Source organism: Pituophis catenifer, unplaced genomic scaffold (assembly GCF_029215685.1).
Source record: "Pituophis catenifer annectens isolate HBS135680 unplaced genomic scaffold, rPitCat1.0.hap2 SCAF_17, whole genome shotgun sequence".
In the NCBI taxonomy this organism is placed as follows: Eukaryota; Metazoa; Chordata; class Lepidosauria; order Squamata; family Colubridae; genus Pituophis; species Pituophis catenifer.
This window is the reverse complement of record NW_027256897.1, coordinates 1,537,278-1,562,759: the sequence shown is the minus strand read 5'-3', so window position 1 is coordinate 1,562,759 and position 25,482 is coordinate 1,537,278. Positions and strand designations below refer to the sequence as shown.

The 25,482-nt window shown below is 44.7% G+C and overlaps 1 protein-coding gene across 3 annotated transcripts; it reads right to left on the bottom strand.

Annotated features, from left to right (window-relative positions):
• Positions 1–24,170, bottom strand: GPR107 (G protein-coupled receptor 107). Of its 3 annotated transcripts, XM_070955868.1 has the most exons (19): positions 24,025–24,084; positions 23,085–23,177; positions 18,687–18,806; positions 18,349–18,399; positions 18,000–18,088; positions 16,825–16,922; positions 16,369–16,409; positions 15,896–15,952; positions 15,036–15,137; positions 14,517–14,650; positions 13,664–13,739; positions 12,837–12,910; positions 12,088–12,205; positions 10,757–10,887; positions 10,296–10,339; positions 8,115–8,167; positions 6,928–7,011; positions 5,147–5,268; positions 1–4,844 (listed from the first exon to the last, which is right to left on the bottom strand). In XM_070955868.1, the coding sequence occupies exons 3-19, from the start codon at positions 18,747–18,749 to the stop codon at positions 4,748–4,750; spliced, it is 1,434 nt and encodes a 477-aa protein (XP_070811969.1). In that variant the 5' UTR covers positions 18,750–18,806; positions 23,085–23,177; positions 24,025–24,084; the 3' UTR covers positions 1–4,747. The 3 variants fall into 3 exon arrangements, with proteins under 3 accessions (XP_070811969.1, XP_070811967.1, XP_070811968.1); XM_070955866.1 differs by lacking the exon at positions 23,085–23,177 and having other exon boundaries at positions 24,025–24,170; XM_070955867.1 differs by lacking the exon at positions 23,085–23,177 and having other exon boundaries at positions 8,115–8,164; positions 24,025–24,170.
• Between the last annotated feature and the right edge of the window lie 1,312 nt (positions 24,171–25,482).

Here is a 25,482-nt window from a genome sequence, read left to right as displayed (position 1 = left end):
TTCGTTATGAATTCTTTAATTTATACACCTGATCCACAGCAGGGAAATCACATTATATAGAGAGAAATTAAAACCCTCAATTGGTATCAGCCCCTATCACAGAAATACTGTTATTTTATTTATTTTTTAAAAAAAGGAAATTAAAAAAGGACCAAACCCCCACCCCCACCCCGAGTTCCTAAATGAAATTTCCCCGTTAAAAAAGCCCCAAATGTTCTTTCTTTTTTTGTTTTTGTTTTTTAAAAGAAATTGGGAGGTTTTTGAGGTCTTAAAAGGGGAATGTCGCGTTTTACCCTTCCCTCCCTTGGAGTGAAATGGGGAAGAGAGGAAAAGAAATAATAAACTTTTATTCCCAGATTGAACCCGGAAGTTTTTCCTAGGACTGAACTGCTCCTGCTTGCCGTTTAAAAGTTTTCATTGGATTAAAACTTTTAAGGTGCGAGAACGTAAATCTTCAGGAATGCACTAGAAAAATGCATGAAAAACCCACTGGGAGGAGAAATAATAATAATAATAATAATGCAAAAGAGGTGCTGTATATGAAACCCGCTGTGGGAAGGAAACTTGAAAAATGGGGAGGAAAAAAAAAATCTCTATTTTAAGGAGTATCGCTTCAAATCCCTCCAAGCGGACTTCAATTCACAGAATTCCACCCATCTTTGAGCATGCTGGCTGGCTGGGGAATCCTGGGAGTTGAAGTCCATCCATTGTAAAAACGGCCAAAGTTGATAAAACATCGCTCTATTCAGCTCCGAGTATCATTCCTATCTCAAGCAGTCCCCAAATAAATCAAAACTTTGGTTTGAAAAGCCCTGGAACCTGCCTTGTTCCAGCGAGGATTAGGAGAGGCCGATGGGTTTTAGGTAATACTCACGAGTCCCTTTTTTCTGGAATTTTGGACCTGTGGAGACCACCGACTGGAGTTGGAAAGTCAGAGAGGAAAGATCTGACTTCTCCCAGACCCAACACCAGCCTTTCCCACGTCCTGACACTCTCGCATCTCACCAAGACTTCCCGCCCTGAGCCCAGGAAGGATATTTTTTGCTCGTTTCCAAAACGAACGAATGCCCAAACAGGAAAAAAGAAAAGAAAAAAGATAGCAACAGCCACACACACACACCCTCTGGCACCGGTGGGCTGGCCTTGGCAGGGACAGGAAAGTTGCTGGCTTAGTTTAAGGCATTGCACGCTCAACGGAGAATAACGCCCCACTCCCCTCCCCATCTTCCATCTCAGTTTTGTCCTGCTTGCTTAGCGGAAAGTAAAAAAGGGTGGGTGGGTAGGGGAGATAGATAGAGCGAGCAGCCTTTTCCATTCCCTTAACCAGGTTGCATCGTGAAAATGCTGCAATGCACCAAACCTCTTTTTGCAGGCACCTTCTCCCCGGGAAGGTTGGTGATATTGAGAGATAGAAGGGCCAAGAGGGAGCAGGCAGGTATCACGGCAACTTTTTCGGGGGTGGGGGAGGGTATAAGGGGCAACAGCTGGAGAGCTGTTACCATTAAGGGGTTCCCAGAGGCCTGCTGGAAGGACGGGTGCACATTTATTCAAAACTCCTAAGCAGGGAGTTTGATAATTCTCCAGGCAAACCACTTGGAGGCTGCTCAGCCTGCAGAGACATTCCCTCCCGCCCCCGTTCCCCAAATATTTTCACTAATAGGGTGTCTGAAACCCACTTCGGTGCACCCAGTGCAAAAGGAAGCCGAATCTGGGGCTTGGCTACTGGAAATTCACCCCGTGCGGGCAATGCCACCAAGATCCAGTTCAAAATCGGACCAAGGTGCGTGGTTTCCTTTAGCTTTTACAAGCGCACGTTCGATGGTACAATTACATCCAATGTCCACTAACAAGGTATACGTTCTAGACACTTCTCAGGAGGTGCTGGGTGAGCCACCGAGCCAGGGAGTGCGTCTTGCGGATTTACAGTTACACAAAAGAGAAGGCTGCCACCCAAAACTTTATTCCCCCGCGCGCACCTGACTGTCGTGATCATTTGAAGAGTCTAATCGGTCCCCAGACTACGTTACCAGATGCCGGTTTCAGCCACAAGGACTAGGGGAAGGATCAGCAGTGGAGAGGAGTAAGAAGAGCTTAACAAGAAAATTTAGCTATAGAGCTTAGAAGACTTAGTCATAGAGTTTAACAAGGAGACGGCTTAGCTATAGAGCTTAACAAGAAGGGTTAGTCATAGATCTTAGGAAGGAGAAAAGTTAGCTATAGAGCTTAAGAAGTAAATTTAGCCACATGATTTAACAAGAAAAGTTAGCTATAGTGCTTAATAGAAGAGGATTAGCTATAGAGCTTAAGGAGAACGGTTAGCTATAGAATGTAACAAGAAAAGTTAGCCATGGAGATTAACAAGGAGAAGGTTTACCTATAGAGCTCAAGAAGAGTTAGCCATAAAGCTTAACAAGAAAATTTAACAATACCGTAGAATTTAACACAGAGAAGGGATTGGCAATAGAGCTTAATGTGTTAAACAATAAAGCTTAAATCATATCCTTCCCCAAGGCTGGGGCCTAGATCTCTGGGATAGATACAGAGTCAGCAGTAGATTCACTCAGTAGCTGGGATCAGAAAAGATCCAAGGATTACAAACTCAGGTCTACCTTCTTGCTAAGAGCTGTAAAACCACTCCAAATCTTCTGTGACCTCCAAACGGTTGCAACCTCACGGCCATATCTAAGGTTTGGGGAACCAGCCATCCAAAATCTCAACCGGGGGCTGCTGGAGCCATCAACTGAAGCACCCCTCACCACAAAAAGAGAACACAACATGCCTTCGGATTTTGCAATCTTGAGCGGCTCTGCTTAATTTAACAGAAGACACGGCCAGGGATCTTCCCAAATGCCTACATTGGCTATCTTAAGCAATGAATTTTATTTCAAGCCATCAAGCCCACAATGGTTAAAATTCACCCAAAGCTAAAAGAGAGAGCCACATTATAGCTAACAGCGACAGCCCGGTTCACACAGCAAACCAAGGCAGCGAAGGCTTAACCATGATGGCTTTTAAACCATGATTTGTGGCTCAGCATGATAGGCGAACACAGGCCTATCATTTATCGAATGATACGATGCTGTCAGGGAAGGCAGGAGGAAATAGGAACAGGGGAGGGTTGTTTTTTTTTTAAAAAAATCACTTTTCCTAAGATGTCGGTCACTCACGAATCCGGGTTGTAATTGCTTCATTTGTTGTGTTGACTAGCCGTGCTACAGAAGAGTAGAGCCTAATTTTGTAAACTGAAGCCAGTGGCAAGGGCCTTTCCACACACTCTTTTCCCAGGAATACGTGCTGGGAATTGAGAGTCCAAAATATGCAACAGTTTTACAGAGCGTAAAGAGAGGAATTTCCAAGATTGGTAAGTTCTGCAGAGTTTTATAATGCCATTTTCTTCCCACGGATTACAAACCCTTCCCTGCTTTGTAACAAAGAGAAATGGAAGGAAAAATAATAATAATTTACTATTTAAACTCTCGCGCCATTGCATACATTCCCGCCACCCGAGGGAAGGAGTTCCACCCAGGCTACGGAAACTGACGGAAGCAGCAATTTCAAAAATAAAAAAAACAGCTTCCGATTCGGCGGGACGAGAACCAGAATGCCTCCCTCGCCCTCCGCTCCAATGAAAGCTGAAAGAAGGTGGGGGGGGGGGGGACCCAAGGGGGGAAATGATTAAACGCAGCAAGGGGCATCCAAGCTAACCACCAAAGGACACACACAAAAGCTTTCCATTCACCTCTCAAGCAGTTCACCCTATTTTTTTTTTTACATTTCGGAAAGCAGTGCGGATTGATACACTCCTATGCACACCTCTCCGATCACGTTTCAAAGCCACCGCTTCCCCGTCCGGAAGTCCAACGAAGCTCGTGTTCCAAATAACGCAAGAGATATTGGGGGGGAGGAGAGGGAGGAACACAGAGAGGGAGAGAGAGGATGGAGATGGAGATGAGACAGAGAAGGAGGGAGACAGGGACAGGGAGAGAGAGGGAAGGAGAGGAAGAAGGAAAGAAAGGGAGAGGATGGAGAGAGGAGGTGGTAGTGGAAGGGAAGGAGGGAAAGGGAGGGAGGGGGAGGGAGGGAGAAAGAGGGAAGGAGAGGAAGAAGGAAAGAAAGGGAGAGGGAGGGAGAGGATGGAGACCAAGAGGAGAGAGAGAAGGGAGACAGGGAGGGAGAGAGGGAGAGAGGGGGAAGGAGAGGAAGAAGGAAAGAAAGGGAGAGGATGGAGATGGAGAGAAAAGGAGGGAGAGAGAGGGAGACAGGGACACGAAGAGGGAAAGAGAGGGAGGGAGAAAGAGAAGGTGAGGGAGAGAGAAGGAAAGAAAGGGAGAGGGGGAGAGGGGGAAGTAAAAAAAATGTTTCTTAAAAAAAAAAAGAAAGCCGCCACCATCATCCGTCCTTTTAACCCTTCCTCTTAGGCACCAGAAGAAAAGCCCGAGCCTTAAGACAGAGGGACAAAACCGCGTTGTGGATTCTTTTTTCCTGGCTGTATTTTTATCCTTCTCTCCACCCATCACCGCCCAAGCCCGACGTGTGTGTAGGTGTGTGTTTCTTTTTACAGTGGGAAGGTCGTCTCTTTGCTTCTGGGCCACCGAGGGAGGGAAGCCAAGGATCAATAAATTACAGTTCTCTGGAAAAAGTGCTGCCTTGTCCTAAAGGGTGGGGGGGAGAGAGGGAGGGAGGGAGAAGAAGTCAGGAGAAGTGTGTGGTGTTGTGGAGGAGGAGGAGGAGGAGGAGGCCAAGTCCATCACGCGGCGCTTTCTCTCTCGCCGTGGGGCTCGGCTGAGCCGTTGGCCGTTTTCTTGACTTTCTTCATACCTTCCATGACCCCCGAGGTGGTCACCCTGGAAAGGAAGGGCGGAAAAAAAATGTTTTGTTTTATTAGGAGACGGGAGAGGGGGGATATTTCTGTCCTGCTCTGAGCTCAGTAGGGGCTGATCAAAGGAGCAGAGGGGTGTTATTTGCAGGAGGGAGGAGAGGGGGGGGGGGGCTTGGCGAGGCCAAAGAAGACGGAACAGAAATCCTAGCAGAGGTGTGAGCTGTGGCTGCCTGAGGGGAGAGAAGAGGGAGGAAGGGGTTCTGCTTGATGAAGGAGAAGGAGGAATGGTTACTGAATGGGGGTGGCCAATTTTTTTTTCTGGCTTACACAGATTCCATGTCCAAACTATCGTCCTCCTGAGAAAGCTGCAGATAAGGGTTGTCGGAGGCCGGCCTGAACTTATAGCCCGTGAGGACGAAGAAGATCAGGGTCGCCATTTCGTGCAGCAGCTGCAACAACAGAAAGAGAAGAAGAAGATTGCGCCGGGAGAAATTCTGCGTTCAACAGTCAGTAGTCCTCGACTTACAACGGTTCATTTAGGGACCGTTCTGTTGTGGTCCGCAAGCAGCCCGAGGACCTGGCAGCGGAGTCGGACAGTGAGGAGGCTGAGGAAGAACATGGGCCAGTCCTGGAGGCTGGGGAAGGCCCGGATGAGGGCTCTGCGTCAGAGGCAGAGATGGGGCCAGGGCCATCTGGGAGCGATGTGCTACCTCTGGAGCCCCCAGAGTCGGACAGCAGAAAGGCAGAGGAACAGGAGGAGCCTGTTCCTAGTGCACACATGCGCAGAGCTGCCAGAAGGCAAGAGCAGCTGAAGCAAAAAGGGCGACTCGGGAGTAAGGCCAGGAGATGATTGGCCCCTCCCATAAAACTTAAAAGACCAGCAACAGCTCTTGGGCTCTTTGTCGGAAAACAACGTTGAAAAAAAATTTTTTTTTATTTGCACTTTAAATACTTTTGTCTAGTTTTAGTTTTCCTTTCAGATTTTGTATTTTAAACCTTTTGAATAAAATAAAAAATCGAGGTGGGAAACAAACCAGCTCACAGACTCTAAATTTAGGGATCCATCAACAGACGCAGAACTAAGTCTATTTAAGGAGCCTCGGCGCTCTTGATGGTTTTTTTCCCAAAAATATTTTCGCGGGCTGAAAAAAACAGTCTTTCTAAGCAATCGAGCGAGCCCTCCTCTTTCTCTGACCTTCCCTCCGTTTCTCGATCAAGACGAGATCATCTCTGTCGCGAGCCAGCAAGCGTTCAATGAAACGTGCCTTCAATTGTTCACTGTCTACAATTTCAGGGACTTTGCCGGAAACCATCAAGCGTCCTTGAAGGCTTGAAGACAAACCACCGGAGCTCGAAGGAGCTTGTCAGAAGAGGCCAATTGGCAGCAGTACGTACCAAACCTCACTTTTTTCTGGCACCGTGGACCGGTTTCAGAAGAAAAATTGTCTTCCCCGGACTGGTGTGTGTGTAGTTTGATGCGCAACCTAGAACCCACCCATGTGCAGATGAAGCTTCGCTCATTTGTGCTTCCTGGTTCCTAGCTGGCCACGGAGCTGTTACCTGCCCACAGTCTTGGAGTTGGGAACCATTTTTGTTGTTGTTGTTAGTTGCGAAGTCATGCCGGACCCATCGCGACCCCATGGACCACGTTCCTCCAGGCCTTCCTGTCCTCTACCATCCTCTGGAGACCATTTAAGCTCACGCCGACTGCTTCAGGGACTCCATCCAGCCACCTCGTTCTCTGCCGTCCCCTTCTTCTTTTTCCCCTCCATCGTTCCCAGCATTGGGCTCTTCTCCAGGGAGTCCTTCCTTCTCCTTAGGTGGCCAAAGCATTTGAGTTTCCTCTTCAGGATCTGGCCTTCTAAAGAGCAGTCAGGGTTGATCTCCTCTAGGACTGACTGGTTGGATCGCCTTGCAGTCCAAGGGACTCGCAGGAGTCTTCTCCAGCACCAGAGTTCAAAGTCCTCTCAATTCTTTGGCGCTCAGCCTTCCTTATGGTCCAACTTTCACAGCCATACATTGCAACTGGGAAAACCATCGCCTTGACTATATGCACTTAAATAGTGCCCTCCTTTGAGGAAAAGGGGTCTGGAGGAAGGGGCTCCTACCTGGTAAAGCCACTTCCACTGGAATGGAACCGCGATCTTGATGAGGATGGCGATGATGCGGGTGAAGTAAATATAACAGACGATCTGGAGGGAAGGAAGAGGTTAGTTAGTTCCAGAACAGGAGATCTGTTCTCAGACAGCGATACAGGACAGGACGGAGTCTGGTTCCCACCAGAGAATCCAAGTCGATATTCTAAGAATTATCCTGTCCCAAAGATTCTCGGTCCATTGCTGGTCAGGTGGATCCATCTCAAATCCCAGCTGTTGAGAAGTAAGGCCGTGGGCCCTTCTTCCATCATCCCTCACCCTATCCCAGATCGGTGGGTCCCAGATTCCACAGACCGGCCTTCCTTCTGAAATAGTAAAAGATTGCTTCTCCTCGCCGTGCCAAATGGAAGGGAAGATGTCACACACACACCCTTCAGGAGGACCACTTTTCGGAAGGTCATCCTTCAACCTGGTGCTCTTCAACCTTACCAACTTTCAGATAGGTGGACTTCAACGAAGAATAGAGTTGAGCCGAATTGAATAGGAATAGAGTTGAATTGAAATAGGAGTGGAGTGGAGTAGGGTAGGGTAGGACAATGGAAAGGATTAGGATTAGGATTAGGATATAGAATAGAATAGAATAGAATAGAATAGAATAGAATAGAATAGAATAGAATAGAATAGAATAGAATAGAATAGAATAGAATAGAATAGAATAGAATTAATTGGAATTGGAATAGAATAGTTCACCCATCTGAAAGTTATCAAGGTAACGAAACACTGCCTCAGTCAATCAGGGGACCCCAATTCTGAAGCTGCTTCCTTTTTTTGGGGGGGAGGGTGCAGGAAGCAAATATGGGGATCATTGTAAGCATTAAGGCATGAACCTTCTGCAGCATCTGGATAGGCAACCCACAAAGGGTTACACACCATTTTGGGGGTACAGTAGTAGAGAGCTGGATTAGGGCGAAGGGTTTTGTCTTCCCAGCAGAAGGTAAGGGGCTGAGGAACGCCGGCTGGGGAATTCTGGGAGTTGAAGTCCACAGACCTTATAAGTTGCCAAGGTTTGGACACCCCTGATTTAAATCATCATTCCCTGGGGAGGAAACGACGGTTTTCCATTTAAAGAGGAATCCTTTTTTTCAAAAAAGGGGACCCTTCCCCTCCACCTCTTACCCCCCTCCCCCATAACTCCTTACCATGACATAATAGTGTCTGAAGAGCTTCAATTTTGCTAAGTTGATGGCAGCTGCTGGAAAGAATACACAAATAAAGGAAATTAAGAGGCAGACAAGGATTAGCTGCATTGTTACCCAGTTTCCCCGAAAATAAGACCCAACTGGAAAGTAAGTCCTAGCATGATTTTTCACGATGCTCGTAATATAAGCCCTACCCCCCAAAATAAGCCCCAGTTAAGATTGTCAGCCAGATGGATGCATTTAGTATCGTATTTCCCCCAAAATAAGACCTAACCAGAAAATAAACCCTAATACGTCTTTTGGAGTAAAAATTAATGTAAGACCAGGTCTTATTTTCGGGGAAACATGGTATCAAATGGGCGCTGGAGAAAGACGAGGCCAAGGGCTTTGATGTGCATCTATAAATAATCTTGGTTTCACTCCCAGGTTTCAGAGAGCTGGAAGAAGAGACCTCGGGGCTCACGTTTTACCGATTTTCTTCCTCCCAAGAAATCCACACCTGGATTGTTTCAAGGGCGAAGGTGGCGGAGTCTCCAGGACTCGGCCGGGTGACGGGAGGCAGCCGGCATCTCTTAGCCATCAAGGTCAAGAAGCAAGCAGAAAAAGCAAAGGAAAGTCCAGCTGCCTGGATGGATGGAGGGCTGGGAATCCTCACAGACAACCAACCAGCACCGCATCTCCTCAAAGCAAAGGAAGGTTGGAAAAACTGGAACAATTTCCTTGCGGTCGGGCTTCCTTTGCTCAATTCCTCAGAAAGGGACGTGCGAACTTTTTCCCAGTTTGAAGACCGTCGCCCGCTCAGTCGTAAAACCCATACAGGCAGTCCTCGACTTAAGGACACCATCGAGAGCAACATTTCTGTGGTTAAGCAAGAAAGTTGCTCGATGAGTTGTGCCCCACCGGACGACTCTTTGGCAACCATCGTTAAGCGAATCGGGCCTTCCCTGTTGACTTGACTTGACAGGTCGCAAAAGGGAATCACGTCACACATACACACACACACCAGGGACACTGCAACCGTCATAAGTACATGACAGTTGCCAAGCATCTGAATTTTGATGACGTGAGCATGATGTAGCTGCAACGGTTGTAAGTGTGATAAGCAGTCCTAAGTCATTCGTTTCAGTGCCGTTGTAGCTTTGGTCACTAAACGAATGGTTGTAAGTCGAGGGCTACCTGTATGCCTTAGGCCAACTGGGTGTTTCTAGGAATTGTAATCCAGCAGCTCTGAACAATTGTTACAAAGAACGGCCGGCTCTGGGGAGTTGGATGGAAGAGTCTTAATTACCTGCCATCAATATAGAATGATGATTATAGCCAAGGCATCTGCAGAGCCAGGAACTGGAGGAAACTGTCTTATCCCTATCCAGCTGAAGCTTAATTGAATCAAAATAGGATTTAGATTTCAGTGAGATGGCCACTAAGATGGCACTGCAGGGCTGTTCCAAGAGATTGATCGACCAGCTGAAGGATGTTGGTCTTAGTCATTAAACAAATGAGAGGAAGGGAGGGAGAAGGGAGGGATGGATGGAAGAAAGTAGGGAGGGAGGGAGGGAGGGAGAAGAGAAGGAAGGAAGGAAGGAGAAGGAAAGAAAGAAAGAGGCAGAAGGGATGGATGGATGAAAGAAAGAAGGGAGGGAGGGAGAAGAGATGGAAGAAAGGAAGGAAAGAAATAATCAGTGAAGAAGGGAGGGAGGGAGGATGGATCAGGGAATGAAGGAGGGAAAGGAAGGAAAGAGAGATTAGGAAGGGAGGGAGAAAGAAGGAAAAGGGTATCATAAAGAAGGAAAGGAAGGAGGAAGAACAAAAAACAAGAAAGAAAAAAGGGAGGGAGGGAGGGAGGGACAGAAGGAAGGAGAGATGAACTGAAGTGAAGTGAATACCTGCTGACTTTTGGGGTGCCTTGGAGCCTAAATTAATAAAGCAATTCAAATATTTGGGTTCTCGCCAGAGGCCTTGGCTCACTCAAGATGACGAAGGATCCACTCCAGAGCCAAGAAAGTAACTCACGGATCGGGAGTGGCCCAATACTTTTTAGCAATCGAAAAAAGAAACCCGTGTTCACTGATGCTGGCAGGAAGTAAGTTGCTTGGAACCTCCGGGCTGCAGAAATCTGGTGGAACCCCAAGAACACCTGAACACCTCCCCCCGCACCCCCCAAATTGGGAATCAATCACTTGCCTTTCCCATCCGTGGCAGAAGCTTCCTGTAAGTGTCGGATCAACCTAGGACAGAGAACGATTGGTAAATTAATGACAGATCACTAGGCAAGATCCTTCAAGCCAACTCCTGCCCAGAAAAAGACGACAGATCTACTTAGGAGGCCCCCCCACCAGCTCTCTTTGGGGTTTAATCAAGATGGGGCACTGAGAAGGGTTTCACATAATTTTACCACCGGTTCTTCACCGGCCTTCCGTGCACGCGCTTTGCTCTCGCGGGTGGCTTAGAAAATGCGGCTAAACAGTACGGCATAGCGCTGGGGCGGGTAGATTCACCGGGCCCATCTGCAGGTCCCCACTACCGGTTTGCCTAAACCGGCTGAATGCCATGACTGATGGGGCACAAATAAATATATCTTGTTCAGGAAGTGGGCAGGGTTTCTGCTCTTCCCCGACCGACGGCCTTCGTTCCTGCAAACTCACCACACAACGGGGAACAGGATGGCCCCGCAGCAGAGGAGATCTACCAAGAAAAGGATCTCTCGCCACAGCCCGTATTCTGTCGTGCCTTCTTCGGTGGATTCCATGATGATAAAGGCCACGTTCGCCAAGACCTGGGAACAGGGGAAACGGTGCGAATCTGACCACCTGCACACAACTGCACGCTGCTTCTTCTTCTTCTTTTTTTTTATAAATATTTTATTAGTTTTAAAAGTAAAGCAATGGATATTGCTCAACATCTCTGGTTTCTAACCTCTGTGTCAAATTCAAGTTAATAATATATTCCTTAATCTATATACAAATGTATATAGATTACAAATATAGAGTATTTTACTTCCTAAACAACAACTGCACACTTCTGCTGGACTGAAGCAACATGGGATAGGTTTCTAGGACTGTTGGATAGATGGGACTTGAAATCACTTTATCCCAGCGCTTATCCCCCCCCGGACAAAAATCCTCCGTGGATACACTTGGTTTAACACACACCATTATGGATTTATAACCCATCATTGGGACTGGAACATCCATCGCTAAGGGATTCAGTCGTTAAAACGCGTCGTGCCTGATTTTATGACCTTTTTTTTTTGTTTTTTTGCAGCGGTTGCTGTTAAGCCAATCGCTGTAGTCACTAAGCAAATGAATGCGGTCATGAAGAGAATTTGGCTTCCCCCTAGCGACTCTGCCGGATTCATTTAACAGCTGTATCCCTGTAACATAACAACTAGAATAGAATAAGAGTTAGAAGGGACCTTGGAGGTCTTCTAGTCCAACCCCCTTCCCAGGCAGGAAACCCTACACCACTTCAGACAAATGGTTATCCAACATCTTCTTAAAAACTTCCAGTGTTGGAGCATTTATAACTTCTGGAGGCAAGTTGTCACTCTGATTAATAGTTCTAACTGTCAGGAAATTTCTCTCTAGTTCTAGGTTGCTTCTCTCCTTGATTAGTTTCCACCCGTTGCTTCTTCTCCTGCCCTCAGGTGCTTTGGAGAATAGCTTGGCTCCCTCTTCTTTGGGGCAGCCCCTGAGATATTGGAAGACTGCTATCACTGTGGCAAGAAAGGTTGTAGAAATGGAGCAAAACCCGCTTAACTGTCTTGCTGAGCGAGGGAAATTGCGGGCTCGGAAATTGTGGTCATAAGTCAAGGACTACCTATATTTTCTGCCTTCCCAGTCACGGGGTCTCAGAGGAGGAGGCTGGGCGTTGCGTTAAGCGTGAGTCGCAGAAGAGAATGTGCCCCCCTGTCACGCACAAATTGGGACGCCGCTTACAACGAATCCCAGCCGAGAACTTTCCTGGCCCGTCTCACCTGCAACGGGATGACGATCATGAAAATCTTCTTGTCCTTATCGGAGAGGATGTGCTTAATAAAAGCCCAGCCTGTTCCAATGAGAGCAATGGTGATGAACAGCAGGGCGCCTTTTAACCTGGTTAAAAACACACACACACACACAAACAACGGCGACAGGTTGATTGATGCATCCGGCAATTCCAAGCAGCCCTCAAGCGAAAACAGTTCAAAAAGGGACAAGAGGTAACTCTGCAGCCACAATCCACTCCTAAAGGCGGGGCATATGGCTCAAATGCAAAATAATAATAATATTTTTAAGGAATGAATAGAGGGATGCGGTGGCTCAGTGGCTAAGCCGCTGAGTTTGTCGATCGAAAGGTCGGCAGTTCAGCGGTTCGAATCCCTAGTGCCACATAACGGGCTGAGCTCCCATTCCTTGTCCCAGCTTCTGTCAACCTAGCAGTTCAAAAGCACATAAAAAAAATGTAAGTAGAAAAAATAGGGACCACCTTTGGTGGAAAGGTAAGAGCGTTCCGTGGGCCTTTGGCATTGAGTCATGCCGGCCACATGACCACGGAGATGTCTTTGGACAGCGCTGGCTCTTCGGCTATGAAACGGAGATGAGGACTGCCCCCTTGAGTCGGGAACGACTAGCACAAATATTATTATTATTTTGCATTTGAGCCATATTATGCAGCACTAGGGATTCAAACTGCTAAACCCATACTAGATTTGTTTAAATCTACAACCAGACTCTACAGACTTACAGGTGTGTGATGTAATAGACCACAGCCCAGCCCTCGATGGGGTAGCCCTGTGTGGAGATATAGTGGTAATCAATCTGGGGAGAAAAAAAGAAAGAGCAGGAGTTAGTGCAAAGGTCGGTATTCAGCCACTAAGCTTTTTAAGCATCCCTATTAAGGTTTCTTACAATAGCCTTCCATTCTAATAAGATTCTAAAAAAAGAAGAAACAAATTAACAACATCTAAATGAAATCCAATACAAATAAATCTTCGATTTGGTTGACAATTTGGTAAAAAGGGGGTGTCCGTTAAATCCAAATGTCCGCTAAATCCAAACGTCCGCTAAATCCAAATGTATGCCATTAACTGTCATTTTTGTAAACTGATCAAAGGATAAAAAAATGTTAAGTATGTAATTATACGAGTGATGTTGACGGTTCAGACTGTTTAATTAAATTTTGATCATTGTTTTTGGGGGGGAGGGGGCGGAGGGGTGAATTCTAAACTAAAATGTTGTTTCTTCCACCCAAAGTCTACGGAAATGGAAGTCTGAAGAATCCAGGTTTTAGTGTAAAACATATTGCTGCTAAATAAAGCAACTGAAAGGGAAGACAGCCAAGTAATCTGTAGATGTTTTATGGTAATTCCTGGAAGTTAGTCTGACTGATCATTTGCAACTATCTGTAGAAGAACAATCTTGTCCGGCTAGGAAGGAGCTCCTGAATGGCCTCAATCTCTGTGACACGCAAACTCTCCAGAGGGTTGGACTTCCGAGGTACCTTCCAGTCCTAGGACTCTATGGTTCTTTCTCCCTGCGGCACAGAAACAAGTGAATCAGGAGGTAACTTACCGCATGGAAGACTAAGGAAAGGGACTTGGTGAAAGGAAGCAAAGCCATTAACCAATGGATCTTAAAAACGTCAGCCCTGTAAGACAGAAGGGACAACTGAACGTCAATAAACACATTGAGGTATTATATCAGTTGCAGTATCTTCATGGTCATGGGATCAAAATTCAGACGCTTGGCAAGCGACTCATATTTATGACGGTTGCAATGTCCCGTGTGTGTGTGTGTGTGTTACGTAATCCCTTTTTGCGACCTCCTGACCAGCAAAGCCAAGGGGGAAGTGAGATTCACTTCACAACCACATTACTAACTTAAGAACTGCGGCGATTCATTGAACAACGGTGGCGAGAAGGCCCGTCAAATGGGGCCAAGCTCGCTTTACAACGGTCTTGCTTTGCAACGGAAATCTGAGTCCTCCTATGTCGAGAGAACTACTGTGTTTCCCTGAAAATAAGACATCCCCTGATAATAAGACCAATCGGGCTTTTGAGCGCATGCGCTAAAATAACCCCCCCCCCAAAAAAAATAAGCCCTCCCAGAAAATATTTAAACGCATGCACAACCAGTCCCCGCCATTTCCTCTGCTTAGGGTTAGGGAGACAGAGCTGGAAATCAGGTAAGACAGCAAGAGGAGCTCCGTCTTGCTCCACGTGCCCCAAAATAATAAGCCCTCCCCGAAAATAAGGTCAAGCGCTTATTTCGGGGTTCAAAAAAATATAAGACAGGGTTTTATTTTCTGGGAAACACAGTATTTGGGTGTGAATCTTCGACTTCCTAGAGAAGAGATTTACCGATGGGCTCCGAGGGAAGCTTCCTTTGAAAGTCCTCCTCGGGGGAACCAGTTCGCACGTTTTACCTGAGCTTGCGAAGGGTGTGGATCCACACGACCCCGGCCACGAAGAAGAAAAATGCCATGGAAATGTACAGCTTGGGGAGTGGGATTTCTCCAGCGGAGAGGTAGCTGTTGGGATTCTGCTCGATGATTGCGATCTGCAAGCGGAACAAGAATCATCAGAAAGGATGGATGGATGGATGGATGGATGGATAGATAGATAGATAGAAGAGAGAGATGGGGGGGTAGATGGATGGATGGATGGATAGAAGAGTGATAAGATTAGATAGATAGATAGATAGATAGATAGATAGATAGATAGATAGATAGATAGATAGATAGATAGGTAGATAGGTAGATAGATAGATGAGAGAGAGAGAAGGTAGGTAGGTAGGTAGGTAGGTAGGTAGGTAGGTAGGTAGGTAGATGAAATGAGAGACAGACCTCTGATAAGGAATTTCATCTGGGGACAATGAAACACCCATGAGTAATTCAATTCCTGATTCTTGGAAGGAAAAGAGCAAGGAAAAAAGAACAACTTACATTCAGGCTGAAGGGGACCTGTTCAGTCTGCACATTTCCCAGTATACACTTGTGGAAATAAAGACTATAAAGTCCTTCTTGTTCCTTTGAATTGATGTTGAACTGAAAAACACACAGAAGGAAGAAGAGATGACTTTGGACAGATTTTGCACAGATTCTGAATCAAGAGGCTTTATTGGCTGTGTTTACTTGTTTTACTTATTGTAATTATTTGTTGTCGATTTAGCTACAAATTACTTTACCAGAGACCTTTGGATGGCTGTGCACAGCAAAACATACAATTAATTTCTTCCTTCCTTCCTTCCCCCCTCCCTCCCTCCCTAAGCATATTATCTTCCTTCCTTCCTTCCTTCCTTTCCTTCCTTTTCTACAGCCACCCAACTCAACCAAGTGACTCTGGGCGGGTATAGAAATTAGATACACAATAAAAATCCAGAATGGCATTCTGCTGATATTATTTACCTCTCAAATATTTCATCTATTGCAAAGCTATCTCCATTCCGCTTCTGAAGCAGAATGAGAATTAGAAGAATTCTGGATGCGCCTGGATAGCGTAATTGATCTCTAGCCATTATTTTATTGGTGAGATTTTTTTATAAGGATCAGCAAAACACCCAATGAAAAACGTTTGAGCTGTACGTTTTGTTTAGCTGAAAAATTATCTGGCCCTCCTAGCGTTTTCGTAAACCGCCAGAAAGGCCGATGAACGCAACCCATAAAATTCCTCTACAATAAAGGCACAGCAACACAAAACAAATACAGGTGATCACTAGCTTAACAACTGCAGCAATGAACGCAACCCATAAAATTCCTCAACGATAAAGGTTTCATAAGGAGTCGTGAGGAATAAAACCACCTACCTGAAATGAAAAACTATTGTTCCCGCTTTGCATTGGGTGCGTTCGCTCAGCAGGCACCTGGCAGACAAAAAATATATATGAAGTTTTATGTCTATGCCATAAATCAGATCGGAAGCAACAGGTATAAATTATGGTCGCCATATTATAAAAAAAGGTGTGGAGACTCTAGAAAGAGTGCAGAGAAGAGCAACAAAGATGATTAGGGGACTGGAGGCTAAAACATATGAAGAACAGCTGTGGGAACCGGGCATGGCTGGTCTAGTGAAGAGAAGGACCAGGGGAGACAGGATAGCAGTCTTCCAATATCTGAAGGGCTGCCACAAAGAAGAGGGGGTCAACCTATTCTCCAAAGCACCAGAAGGCAGGACAAGGATATATAACCCAGTTTAATCAACTCCCAGAATTCCCCATCACATGTACCAGGATGGAGAAAGGACATTACATCTTCCATTGAGAATCCCATGGCTGCTTACCTGAACTTCCGTCGTATTGTCCTTAGGCGACTGCTTAGGTTCTAAAAGGCGAAGATAAAGCGAAGTCAGACACAATTCAAGCAAAGGGGGAGGGGGGAAAATGGATATTTTAGATAATCCAACCGGCCTGTGTGGTTTTGCAGAAGGACCACACCTGTTCTGACCTAGGCTTCCTTAGAAAGTAAACAGCACAAACTTTAGTCCCGGCAAACCTCTTTGATTCATACGGCTGTAAATCACTTTCATTTACAGTCCACAAGGCTTGATAAACAGTCTTTCAGAGGAAGGTTATCCACACCCACCTTATCTCACGTGGAACGCTGCCAGAGAGCTAATTTCCAGACGCAGGGCAAGGCCAGACTTGGCACAGAGTCACAAACAGAACTTTCAAATCTTGAATCGGCCGGATTGCTTCAATTAAGGGGGGGGAGGAGGGGGGGCAGGGGACGGACTTACCAGATTTCTCGGTAATTCCTGGAGGACCAGCTGCTTGGGATTCGCCGAAGATAATTTCAGGCAACTGTGGAGTTTTGTTTCCAAACTTGATTTTGACCCTGCAAGCGACAAGGACAAAGTTTGAGTTGGCGATCATCAAATGCTGAATGAGAGAGGCCAAAAAATAAATTTAAAAAAAAAGGGGGAAAAAAAGAACAAGAGCATCTGATGTCCCCAATGTCACATAGTTATTTCTTCCAATTTAATTTGCATCTACATGCACCATTTATTCCAAAATGTGACATCGGTTTATTGATCATTTTTTAATTACACTTCTTGAATAGACTGATTTAATTCATCCTAGAGAACAAACAACTCTGGCATGCTTTAATTCTCAAATTAACTTGAGCTATCTTTTCAAATTCTTTCCTTTTAGGCGCCTCACCAAAATGACTGGGATATTCTCTATCCTCTAATATATATATATATATATATATATATATATCTTTTTTCTTTTTTCATAGGCTTTTATGTGCATATTCTTTCTAGCCAGGTTTTACCTATGTAAACTTAGTTGTTCTTCAGCCCTAGGTTCTGTGAAATCTCATTCACAAGTTCTTGGGCCCTTTTTCTGCTGCCAAACTGCAACTCTGTGTTGCTTCCTGGGAGACCCATTCTGCTGCCAAAACTGCAACTCTGTGTTGCTTCCTGGGAGACCCAGATAGCTATTTCTACCTCTTAAGGCCCACTGATGACGCCTTAAGAGGTAGAAATAGCTATCTGGGTCTCCCAGGAAGCAACACAGAGTTGCAGTTTTGGCAGCAGAATGGGTCTCCCAGGAAGCAACACAGAGTTGCAGTTTGGCAGCAGAAAAAGGGCCCAAGAACTTGTGAATGAGATTTCACAGAACCTAGGGCTGAAGAACAACTAAGTTTACATAGGTAAAACCTGGCTAGAAAGAATATGCATATATATATATATATATATATATATATATATATATATATATATATATATATATATATATATTTGGCTTCATTGCTTTTGAGGCTCAGCAAACATTAAAAACATTTAATGTTTTAAAAACATTAAAAGCACTTAAGTCAAGTGTCTTTTCAACCTTGGCCTCTTTTAAGAGGTGTGGACTGCAACTCCCAGAATTCCCCAGCCATCCCCAATTCTCCAAGGTTCCTTACAACTTCTCTGAGAAATCCAGGAGCAGAATGATGACCAAGACTTCATGGCTTGGCTTTTGATTCAAAATGCAATAATCCACTTTTTCATTCTGTCAAAAAGAAAAAGAAAAAAGAAAAAAAAAAAGAGAGATGCTTGTAAGATGAATTCAATTAAACATCATCAAAACGGCCTTCAGTCTTGGCACAATCATGATACGACTTACAACCACATAATTGAGCCCCAAATTTCTGTAGCTAAGCGAGACAGTTGTTAAGTGAGTTTTGCCCCATTTTACGACCTATTCTAATAAGGACTGATTGTGTCTGTTAATAACTACTTGGGCCGAGGTCACAACATGTATTTTCTTACCAGGTAAGTGGGAAATCCATCGTTCTGTGTTCGATCTAAGCTGAAGCCCACCTGAAATCAGATTTTTAACGAAGAACAAAAGGTTAATATTCAAAGCTGCCTACAGGTTTTGAAAAAGCAACAGACACAAGGAGAGACAAATTTAAACTCCCATTTACCAAGGGAGCAGGCCTATTTCTTCTGAAGAGCAGCCATTCTTAGGGGGCCGAGCAAGTTCAAAATTTGAATTTCGGATTTTGAAATTTTCAATTTCGAATTTTGAAAATTCAAAATTTGAATTTCCTTCTTATTCACTCCTCCATAGTTGTGTGATGGACTCCGGGCAAAAGGGACTTTACCTGAATGTCTTTGTCGCTCTCCCCTACGGATTTGACTGAGAGGTTGTTGACCGTGACCTTCATGAATCCATCCTGGAAGAAGCCAAACGTGTTGAGGTGGACTTTCTGCCGCAGGTCATCCTACAAAAAAATAAAATAAAATAAAATAAAATTATAGGGTGCCGTAGATGAAGAGGGTGGGTGGGGAGCAAAAGAGCCCCACTGAACCTTTGGAGTCCCAGGTGGCCTCTGAGCTTGGTTGCTTTCTTGCAGTCGTTTCATTACCAAGTTAGGTAACATCATCAGTGCTAGAAGGAAAGGGGTGGGTGGGTTTGATGATATTACCTCTTTGGGTAATGCAATGTCTGCAAGAAAACCACCAGGCGGAGAGCATCAAGGACCTCCCACAATATCATCATCATCATCATCATTATTTATTTTTTATTCATTAAACATGAAACTCAGTCAGCTGAACATTCAAAAATGCATCACAAATACCACGGACTGGTGCTAATGGCTGATAGGGGTTTCTGCCAGCGTCCTAGGGATCAACCAAGGACCTTCTTAAGATGTACAACGTTACGAGTAGTGCAGTTTTTTGCAGTTCCGCTGGTGCTATTGCAATAATAATAATAATAATAATAATAATAATAATAATAATAATAATAATAATAATACCTTAACAGTTCCTAGGTCCTTGGTTAGGACTCGAGCTGCTGAGCTATTAACCAGCCTCAAAGGCTGTGAATCTCACCAAAGATTAACTAATAATAATAATAATAATAATAATAATAATAATAATAATATTTGTGACACATTTTTAAATGTCCAGTTGACTGAGTTCCATTTTTAATGAATAAAAGAGAATAATAATAATAACAATCTTCTCCTCCTCCTCCTCTTCTTCTTCCTCTTCCTCTAACTATGGGAAATCTATGAAGCAGCAGCTACAGTAATTGCCAAATACAGGTAATCCTCTACTTATGACCAATCACTTAGTGACAGTTCAGAGTTACAATGGACCTTCCCAGGGTTTACTTACAACCCAGATTTGAACTTCAGACGGCCCCCCTGGTCACATAATTGTATTTTGGGCAACTGGCAACCGGCCCACATTTATGGGAGCATTAAAAGCGGGAAAAAAACAGGCCTTTATTGTCCTAACTGCAATGTCAGTGCCCAAGAGTTGGTTTTTTTTTGCTTGTTTGTTTTGAGAAGATCATGAAACATGGGAGGTTATGGCGCGAAAGAGAGGAACGGCGAGGGTTCTTAATCACGCTTGAAAGTCACCAGCTCGGCTGCCCTCTAACCATCTGTGTTATAATTAGGCACACTAATCACCTACTCATACAATGACACAAATCTCCTAAAAACTGCCAGGAGGACGAGACCCCTGATGAGCCACCATCTGGCAGGGTTTGGAGAACGTGGTCCCTCACCAGAGACTCATTCCACAAAGTCGAAATTCTGGTGGGGCTTCCAAGAGATCTGATTATGGAGAAGATGGACCAGAGAGACAGAGCTAGGACAATCCTCCGCTCATCTTTATTAGCGCCAACTCTAGTTAACAACCAGAACGGCCTGAAGGTTGCTTTCCAAACACAATGTCAACATAAGAAGAGCCTCAAAAGACCTGTCCGTTGTAACTTGGAACAGTCAGTAAAGAGAACTGTTGTAAGTCGAGGACTAACCTGTATTGTAGGAAATGAGAAGGCTAAACTGGAAGGTGGGGTTAAATGTGTCATCAGTCTGGAGTCGCTGCGCAGCTACAAGGATCCAGACGGCTGTGAATCCCGTTGACCCTTATCTAGCGCCAATGTAGCCCTGACCGTTAGCTGACTAGATTGTGGTATTTACCGTATTTTTCAGAGTATAAGACACTTTTTTTCCCTAAAAGAGGGTGAAAATTTGGATGCGTCTTATACACCAAATGTAGCCCCGCCCGCCCGCTGGTCCCCACCCTTTGGCCTCTGCCTCCCAGCAATTTGCCTCCTTGCAGCAAACAGCAAGCAGCCCGTTTCAGTTTCAGCTTCAACACAGCCTGATTATCACAAGCAGCTGATGGTCCGTTGGATCGGGCTCCCGACCATCAGCTGTTTCAGGCTGCAGGGATTGCCATGGCCTATTGCCGCCTCTGCGTGCCCCATTTTAGGCCTCCGCTGTTTGCTGTTTGCTGCAAGGAGGCAAATTGCTGGGAGGCAGAGGCAGGTTTTATTTTCTTGTTTTCCTCCCCAAAAAAGGTAGGTGCATCTTATAGTCTGGAACGTTTTATACTCCGAAAAGTACGGTAGGTTGCAACAATAAGGTTGCTTTGAAGCCATAAAAATGTTCCTGGTTATTTGCACCTGACAATTAACTGTAATACGAAGAGGCGCTAAATGGCTGCCCTGATTCAGCAGGAATCTTTTTAGCTTATGCCTGCAGTTATGTCAGGCTGCAAGAACCGAGGAGAGGACATGTAGAATGACTTCTGATTTCAGTTTCCTTCATTTGTTCCTCACCTCCAGGCATAAATCTTGCCAAACTAAAGCAAGTACTTGCATCACTATAAATGTAACTCGAAGAATTGCTAGGGAGGCGCTGTCTGAACTCTCTTCCTTCCGACAAAGCCATCTAAGCTTCTCTGACTCTTGGTCCTCTAGAATGCGGCCCCTCCCTCCTCCTGGGAATCCAGACTAAGCTCTCCACGGAATATATATTCCTAGCTTCAGAAGCGCCATCCGATTCGCTTCATATTTATTCAGAAAGATCTTGTGACTAAGATGCTGAGGAAGCAACGCGGAGCAAATTGGGTGTAGTATTGCTTCAACAGTAGAACATGGGAACGACCTTAGGAGGTGGGAGAAAGAGAGGCAATTTAGGGAGTGATAAGAGAGCAAAGAGCCCAGAGCTGCATAAGGGACAGAGAAAGAAACTCAAAAAGGAATTTCCCTAACAGTCTCAGAGTGTAAAAGAGAAAGTGGGAAATTTGTAGTTTCAAACTTTAAAAGATTTTTATGCTTTCCTGCATAAGCCTATACATTATAGGCTTAATTAATTAATGCGCTTGCTAGCTCTTAGATTTCAGGCTGATTTTAACCATGTAATTGTAATGCAGGTACTGATGAGTTGATACGAAATGCTTGCATCTACCTCTGTTCGTCTTTTGACTGTATTAAATGATTTTGATACAGTCAAATGATTTTAATACAGTCAAATGATACAGTTTAAATGATTAAAAGGGTCTTAACTGTTTTAAATTTAAAAGATTTTGTTAAGGTAGCCTTAGAATAAATTAGAATTAGTTCCTCCGCTTGCGTTTTCCATCAGGTCTATCTAGGAAGGCTAACAGCTTTCTAGGGTATTCATAAGGATCTTTCTAGCAGACCAATCCTCACAACGTCCAGCACAAAATCAACTTTTATATTCCTATCAAAACCAAGAATCATTGCAAGATTAAAGTACAAGACATCTGCGAAATTCCAACTTTAAAAAAAAATTAGTCTACCGCAAAAAAAAAAAATATTGTTTCACTTTAGAGAAGGAACATTTCACAATACTGTCAACTCATCAAAAATATGGTGACATACCAACGTGTTTTTTTTTTCTCCCCAGCAACAATATCAAATGCTGAAGTGATATATTATAAGATTAAGAATTCTGGCTAATGTCAACCAAGCCTTGCTGAATGTTCTGAACAAAAAATAAAAGAGAATAAATTATATTTTCAATTGCAAAATGTTAAGCCTCGGTAGCTGAAAAGAAAGTTGCATTGTAAAGACCGTCACTGGTGCGTTAAAATAAACAACCTTAATACGTTTGAGGTGCTTACTGTTCTTTCAGGAAATGACATATATTTTCTGAGAATTGTGGTTATGAAGTAAAGGAAACCTGTATCCGAGATCAAAGGAAACCAGTGCCTAGTTACACCTTTTACAATTCAAGGATTCCAAAAACAGTTCAATATGAAACAACCTGCTAAAATAACAACGGATCAACTTAATTCCGAGCTAGAAATTTTAAAAAGCCACTTAAAATTAAGCGGTGTCACAAATATAGATAAGTGTGAGTGGTGCGAGATGGACCTCTCACCTCCCAATCAGGAGGCTATGAGTTCGATCCTAGGTAGAGGCAGATATTTCTCTCTCCGGGCACGATGAAAATATACGTGCTGAACAAAACTCCGCATTGGCGACAGGAAAGGCATCTGGCCAGTAAACACTCAACTCCATTCAGCTGCCCAGACACTCCACCCCGCAAGGGATTATTATGGGGTCATTAAAAGATGATGATGGTGACAGATACAGATAAATGTAGTGTGAACAAACAGAAGGATCATCCTGAATATTTCCACTTATCCGTTTTCCACACTTGTACAGTCTTGCTAGACATTTTACTCGAAAGACAATCTAAGTAGTAATTTAAGAAATGACGCCTTACATGGACACTTGCCAAAAAGCTGACTTTTAAAGAATACGTTTAAAGTTGGGCGATTCAACTCCAGCCGGTTGTTTCATTTCTGCAAAATTCTTGCTAGTCGATAAGATTTGACCAGATATTCGACAGTGATGATGTTGGATAAAAGTCTCCTCAGATCAAGTTTCCAAATCCTAAAGGATGATGGTCTGGGGAGTACCAGCCTAAAGGGACTCAAGTGGGGATGATGGGACAGAGTAGCTCGAAGGGATTCCAGGCTGGGGATGATGATGGTTAGGGTAGGAGAGCCCTAAAGGAATCCAGGTGTGGATGATGGGAGGCTGGAGGGTACCCGACTGAAGAGATTCCAGCTGGGGAAGATGGGACTGAGTAGCCTTCAGGCTGAGGATGATGGTGGTTGGGGTAGGACAGTCCTAAAGGGATTCAGATGAGGATGATGGGACTAGGACATACCAGCTAAGAGACTCCAGGCTGGGGATGATGGAGGCTGGGGTACAACAATCTTAAAGGCATCCAGCCAAGAGTGATGGGACTGGGGTGCAACAGCGCTAAAGGATTCCAGGCTGGGGATGATGGGTTTGGAACATCTCATATTAAAGGAAGTCAGCTGGGGAGGCTGGTTGTCGGGATCCAAATGTCCTAAAAAGGAATCTAGCGAAGTATGATGGGACTGGGATGTTCCATGCTGGGGATGATGGTGTTTGGGGGCAGAAAGGTCCTAAAGCAACCCAGCCAAGGATGATGGGACTGGGTGTACCAGAGTGAAGGGACTGGGCTGGGGATGATGGAAATGAAGTGTAAGAAGGGATTCCAGGCTGGGGATGATGGTGTTTGGGGTAGAAAGGCCCTAAAGCAACCCAGCCAAGGCTGATGGGGCTGGGCTGGGGATGATGGGGCTGGGGATACGAGGGGGGGGCCTGGGGGCACCTCCTCGTCCTCCTACCTTGAGGGTGAGGTGGTGGAGTCGGGCCTGCGCGGGGCCCCCGGAGAGCAGCCCGGCCAGGAGGGCCAGGAGGAGCCGGCAGAGGAAGCCGGAACCGCCGCCGCCGCCGCCTCTCCCTCCCGGCGCCATCTTCACTCCAGCGTCAACATCTCCCCTCAGACGCCCACTTCCGAGGTTAAAGGTCACCGACGCCCCGCTCCTCCCCGGCGGAGGAAGCAGGCAAGAGCGTCGCGGGATCTTCCGGTGAGGCGGACCACAGAGAGGCCGGGCGGAGAGAAGGAGCGACGCTGCTTTCTTCGCGCCTGGAGGGAAGGCGGGCTTCTCAAAGGGCGCCCTCTGCCGTCCCTCAAGGGTGCTGCAACCCTGTATGTGTGTATATATGTAAACATACTAATCATTATATATTTTATATAACTTCATACACACACACATACATACATACAAACACACGAATATATTGTTCTGTATTCTAAATACACAGTATATTGATATTTACTCGTACAAACCCCTATTTATATAAGTATAGACAGCTACCTACATATATATATACATTCACACATATTGACATATTCAACTTTATTCCTATCAAGTCAAATATATATATATATATATATATATATATATATATACATATGTATGTATAGACAACTATATATATATATAGTTTGTTGTGGATGCAACTGCTTGAGGGCTCCTGGGTTGGAGCTGAAAGGCAAAAGAGAGCAGAATGCTCTCTCCCACATGTTGGAGTAGACCAGGTGTCTCGGTAAAACACTTTATATATATATATATATCTGACCTATTTACATATATAGTCAATTATATTCATATACTCACGCAGTCAAATGTATATAGTCAACTTGTGAGTGTGGATGTATACACTTGTGGGTATTTAAGGTGTGGGGGTGTATACTTGATATTCTTACTTATCGCCCTACAGCCGTCTCTGATGCATCAAAACATAAATGCACCATGATAGGTGTTAACCCACTAGCCAAGATGTGATTGATAAAGCCATGGCTTAGTCGCTGTGTTCATTCGAGATACAAAACCTGGCCTCAGAACAGAACAGAACAGAACAGAATAGAATTCCTTGTGTGACAAATTCCTTGTGTGTCCAATCACACTTGGCCAATAAAAATTCTATTCTATTCTATTCTATTCTATTCTATTCTATTCTATTCTACTCTACTCTACTCTACTCTACTCTACTCTACTCTACTCTACTCTACTCTACTCTAATTCTATTCTATTCTATTCTATTCTATTCTATTCTATTCTATTCTATTCTATTCTATTCAGTGGGGAAAAGACCGGAATACAGCACAGGGTGAATTTGACTGTTGTTCTCCATTTCGCCACTAGATGTCGTGGGAATACAGTTATTGGTGTTTCCTTGCTAGATTTCAGCAGACATTTAATTAAGGACTCATTAATTACTTTGACTTCCTGTTGTAA

What these genes read in the sequence shown, in the direction of transcription:
- GPR107 (XM_070955866.1), bottom strand. Translation starts at nt 24,153, where the DNA reads ATGGCGCCGGGAGGGAGAGGCGGCGGCGGCGGCGGTTCCGGCTTCCTC. An exon ending in TTTCCTTAGTCTTCCATGCG is followed by an intron (nt 12,911 to 13,663) that starts GTAAGTTACCTC and finishes TTTTCTCCCCAG; the next exon opens with ATTGATTACCACTATATCTC. An exon ending in ATCCTGTTCCCCGTTGTGTG is followed by an intron (nt 10,340 to 10,756) that starts GTGAGTTTGCAG and finishes TCTCTGTCCTAG; the next exon opens with GTTGATCCGACACTTACAGG.